A 5000-nucleotide genomic window follows, 5' to 3' on the forward strand; every position below is an offset into this window, starting at 1 on the left:
GTACATCACTATATATCTATTTATATATCTATTAATCTATGTATGTATGCATGTGTGTGTGTGTGTGTGTGTGTGTGTGTGTGTGTGTGTCCTCCGGTGAGACACTGACAGAGCTTTGATACCCATACTACCCTCCTACGGGTTTTATCCTTCTCTCTGTAACTTCTTCTCAAGTTCCTTTTCTAACCGTTCTATTGCTGCTGTGGTAGACAGTCACTGTTCTTCTCCTAAATCTATAACAGTGGTGTTTATCAGGGTTACGTCCTGTCACCCACTCTCTTCCTATTATTCATCAATGATCTTCTAAACCAGACTTCTTATCCTATCCACTCCTACGCTGATGATACCATCCTGCACTTTTCCACGTCTTTTCGCAGACATCCAACCCTTTAGGAAGCAAACAGTTCACACAGGGAAGCCACAGAACGCCTGACTTCTAATCTCTAAAATTTCTTAATGGGCCAGAACAAACTTGGTATTGTTCAATGCCTCAAAAACTCGATTCCTCCATCTATCAACTCGACACACAACCTTCCAGACAACTATCCCCTCTTCTTCAATGACACTCAACTGTCCCCCTCTTCTACACTGAACATCCTCGGTCTGTCCTTTACTTATAATCTGAACTGGAAACTTCACATATCTCTAGCTAAGACGGCTTCTATGAAGTTAGATGTTCTGAGACGTCTCCGCCAGTTTTTCTCACCCCCTCCCCTTCCAGCTGCTAACTCTGTACAAGGGCCTTATCCGTCCATGTATGGAGTATGCTTCACATGTCTGTGGGGGTTCCACTCATACCGCTCTGCCAGACAGGGTGGAATCAAAAGCTTTTCGTCTCATCAACTCCTCTCCTCTAACTGACTGTCTTCAGCCTCTCTCTCATCGCCGCAATGTTGCATCTCTAGATATCTTCTACCGCTATTTTCATGCTAACTGCTCTTTTAATCTTAATAACTGCATGCTTCTCATCCTCCTGCGGCCTCGCTTCACAAGACTTCTTTCTCTCACCCCAATTTTGTTCACCTCTCTAATGCAAGAGTTAACCAGTATTCTCAGTCATTCATCCCTTTCTCTGGTAAACTCTGGAACTCCCTGCCAGCTTCTGTATTTCCACCTTCCTATGACTTGAACTTCAAGAGGGAGGTTTCATGACACTTGTCCTTCGATTTTTGACTGCCGCTTCGGACCTTATTTGGGGATTGACATCTCTGTGACATCTCAGAGAGAGAGAGAGAGAGAGAGAGAGAGAGAGAGAGAGAGAGAGAGAGAGAGAGAGAGAGAGAGAGAGAGAGAGAGAGAGAATGAACAGATATATAGATAGATACGAGTAGATGCTTACATACGAAATTATTCGTAATTATGAAATATTAAGTGATTATAATTGTGTTCTAGTTTTCCTTATTAAGTTTACAATTCATTATATTTGATAATTTCGTGAATATATATAATCTCTTATCAAATCGCATGTGTGCACGCTGCTTTGAGTTGTCGTTTACAATGAAGGATTTATAGCAAAAAATACATGATCCCTCATAGTAAAGGCATACATAGTCGAGGCAACTTACCTCGACAGAGGCACAGTACAATGTGGTGGAGAGTTGGCGCCGCACTAACCGCAGATTCTCCTCTCTCTGTGGAGCAGTACAATGCGTGAAATACTTGGAAGAATATCATCACATCTTGAATACTCAGTAAGACCTACCGAACTATTTAATGAAGACTCACCATGAAAAACCAAGGAAATCGAGTTATATGTTTAAGTTTGGTCGATGAAGTAAAGGAAGGTATGTGTGTGACTCACCTTGCACCACAGCCAGTCCGGGATAAAGGTGACCTGCACGATGCTGAGCACCTTGAGGGTGATGAATGCCAGGTAGTAGTAGTCGAACTTAGAAATGGTGAGGTAGAGCATTACAGTGGCATTTAAGGCGCTGCACAACAGAATCATGCCAGCTGGGGGCCCGCCATATTCCACCAGCTGCTCCACGATGTCGTCTAGCTCCAAGAGGCGCCGGGACACCAGACGTAACACCTCTTCTGGGGGCAGGCGACCACGCCCCGAACAGCCTTTCCACATCCTCTCACGACCATTCCGGAGCTGGATATAAAAGAAAAGATATAGGTAAAGCTGGGGTAATAGTTATGTGGCCTCGACGCTCACTTCCCTACTCACTGGCGTTTGAGTCCGTGGTGGGCGATATTTATCCTTTACTGAGGACCACTACGACACCTGGATTTCCAAAATCCACTTTCCCCAGGTGTTCCTTTATACCTAAAGGAATGATGAACTGCTTGGTGTGCTAACTGCCCCAGCCAGGATAAGAGACGGGGCTCATCAATTTTCAGTCTGGCGCGCTAGCCACTGCACCACGGAGGCGCGAAACGAAGTACACGATAAAATAAATAAATAAATTAATTAATAATAATAATAATAATAAAATAATAATGATAATAATAATAATAATAATAATAATAATAATAATAATAATAATAATAATAATAATAATAATAACAATAATAATAATAATAATAATAATAGTAATAATAATAATAATAATAATAATAATAATAATAATAATAATAATAATAATAATATTATTATTATTATTATTATTATTATCATTATTATTATTATTATTATTATCATTATTATCATTATTATTACCATCATCATAATTACCATTACTATTGATAGTTATATAATAAATCAATTAATAAATAAAAACATTCTAAAACACAGGAATATGCCATCATATGTAACACTCCACTGCTTTGCATGTATCAACACACTGCCCTCGGTAACAATGCCAGCTAAAGATATGTCACACAGTCACACAGTCTTCACTGGACATGTCTGTGATGCAACTTGTAAGTAACACATTTCCCGTCGCTCCCCACATGACGTGCAATCGTCAGTACATCCATCTTGAGAGCGGGATTTCGAACAATTATCGTGTACTTGTCTATGTACCATGGAAAAACGGTTCAAAGTATTTTCGTAATTTTTTCCCTTGTGATAGACAAGCACCGGTTGTGGTTGTGGATTGGTTTACCAAAGGTTGATCTCCGTAAGAACAACAACGACTTTTTGAATGGTATATTTTTTAATTTCTTTTCATAAGGATTGACACGTACTCCCTGAACTATTAACCATCCTAGTGCTCGTAAAGCACACACACACACACACACACACACACACACACACACGCACACACTGCTCAAGCGACTTTCGTCTCCGGTTGTCACCTGACAGGCCAGAGTTCGCTAAGGATGGTTTACTGATAAGCAAGTGGTTGTTTATCTCCCTGGGCAAGCGGATGAGTTGTGCAGCATATGAAAAGTTTCAGCTTTAACCGTAGATCGGGCGATCATGAATTATATGTTCTCTCCGGATGGGAATAGTTGTCGATCACGTGTCCAATACGTGATTCTCTTAGACCTTGCAGGTTCATACAGCACACATAAATGATCAGTGCGAGTCTGTTGCATGCTGACACACAATCTGCATATTTTAGTTGTTACCAGCAACGTGGACTTATATGACTGGCATGTGACCATCTCATGGTTTGCTACTAACCTGCAGGCGAGGTCCAGCCAGCCCTTTCCAGGTGAGAGTGGATGCTGTAGCTGCATTCACCGCAGCGTCGCCCTCCAGACTCACAACCTTAAGTATAAAGTAGAGCAGAAGGCTGAGGACGAGGGCAGTGACCTCTATGGCTATGTCGCAGGTGGTGGCAGGGATGTGGTACATCACCATCTGCCTCGTCAGGGGGCGTACGAAGAAGTCACTCACGGAGGAGAATGTAGCCACCGATAGGCCCACGAGCATTCCTGTGGTACACGTCAACTGCACGGCGTCATCCCAATGTACCAGCCGGCGGCGTAGAGGTACGCCAGCATCCTCCAGGCGGCGGAGGATCAGGGCCAGCCGGGATTGCCGGAGTACAAGATAAACTAAAAATAATATCGAGGTGCTGTAGTTGACATAATTTAAGATGCGAGCACTGGTATCAGCGACGTCATCCTTAAACACGGGCGTATTGAAGACACAGGCCAATGCAAGGGTAGAGAGCGTAACCACGATCAACCATGACCACACTGCTCCCACCACACTTCTCCGTGCTTCCAGTTGCCCCCACGCCCCCCATCTCCAGCTATAAGGGAATCCTCCCACTGCCCTCAGCCACCCTAACAAAAGTAGTACGCAGGTCGTGCGGACAGCCATTCCCTTGGTTTCAAATTTCGGCCCGCTTATCACCCGCACTGCATGAAGGAACAGCGCGGGACGACAGCCCGGCACAGTATGGATGAAAGCCTTATTGAAAGGCCATACGAGCAGGAGTGGCAAGTTGTGCGCGTGTCTTACCCAAAACTAAGATCATTTTATTATCCTCGTCCAATGGCTGGACATTATTAGAGCTACTGGCGCCGATCACATCGGTTGCTTTCAGGCTGTGGTGATTGCTGCTGGTTTTGAGGGCAGTTTTTTCTCGCTTATTATGGTATTAAATCAAGGACAATATATAAAATCCGGCATGAAGATACTTGATTGTTATGGTAGCATACATGGATTCGGGATGCGAAACAACTTTTGAGTTGCAATTGCCTGTTATAGAAATGTTGAGTACATGAGGTATTATGAAGGCAGGACAAGGCATGGAGGTATTAAAACCTCCTTAGGGTCAACCCAAAGATGGTAACAATGTACGTTTCTTTGGGCCAGCCGGTACCTTTCGTCTTTCATTTGTTGTCCGCTGCAGGAGCAGAGGATGGTACTTCCTCAGGCTGCTTCCTACCCTGCCATATCCTTGAGGCTGTCCAGGGAGGACAAAGCTCCCTGTTAAGAAGTTGTAACGTTGATTATAATTAGAAACAATGTTCGCTGTTATAGAGTACCTAGATTCAATATTAAGATAAATACAAAATGATGATGAGGATGATAATAATAATAATAATAATAATAATAATAATAATAATAATAATAATAATAATTATTATTA

The 5000-nt window shown here is 42.7% G+C and overlaps 3 protein-coding genes across 4 annotated transcripts in view; 1 reads left to right on the forward strand and 2 right to left on the reverse strand.

Annotated features, from left to right (window-relative positions):
• LOC135108421 (uncharacterized) overlaps window positions 1-4723 on the reverse strand; it is a 10526-nt gene extending 5803 nt beyond the window's left edge. For both annotated transcript variants that reach the window (XM_064019379.1, XM_064019378.1), the window contains exons 1-3: window positions 3578-4723; window positions 1802-2098; window positions 1566-1631 (exon numbers count right to left, since the gene is read on the reverse strand). In XM_064019379.1, the coding sequence (XP_063875449.1) occupies window positions 1566-1631; window positions 1802-2098; window positions 3578-4225 (1011 nt within the window). In that variant the 5' untranslated portion in view covers window positions 4226-4723. The remainder of the gene's footprint in view (window positions 1-1565; window positions 1632-1801; window positions 2099-3577) is intronic.
• LOC135108420 (malonate--CoA ligase ACSF3, mitochondrial-like) overlaps window positions 1-5000 on the forward strand; it is a 47851-nt gene that overhangs the window by 3166 nt on the left and 39685 nt on the right. The gene's annotated exons all lie outside the window — the stretch shown is intronic.
• Window positions 4740-5000, reverse strand: part of LOC135108422 (zinc finger protein 26-like) — a 13064-nt gene continuing 12803 nt past the window's right edge. The window contains exon 4 of the transcript XR_010272256.1: window positions 4740-4837. The gene's annotated coding sequence lies outside the window, so the exon portion shown is untranslated. The remainder of the gene's footprint in view (window positions 4838-5000) is intronic.

This window comes from Scylla paramamosain, chromosome 17 (assembly GCF_035594125.1).
Source record: "Scylla paramamosain isolate STU-SP2022 chromosome 17, ASM3559412v1, whole genome shotgun sequence".
NCBI classification, from domain to species: Eukaryota; Metazoa; Arthropoda; class Malacostraca; order Decapoda; family Portunidae; genus Scylla; species Scylla paramamosain.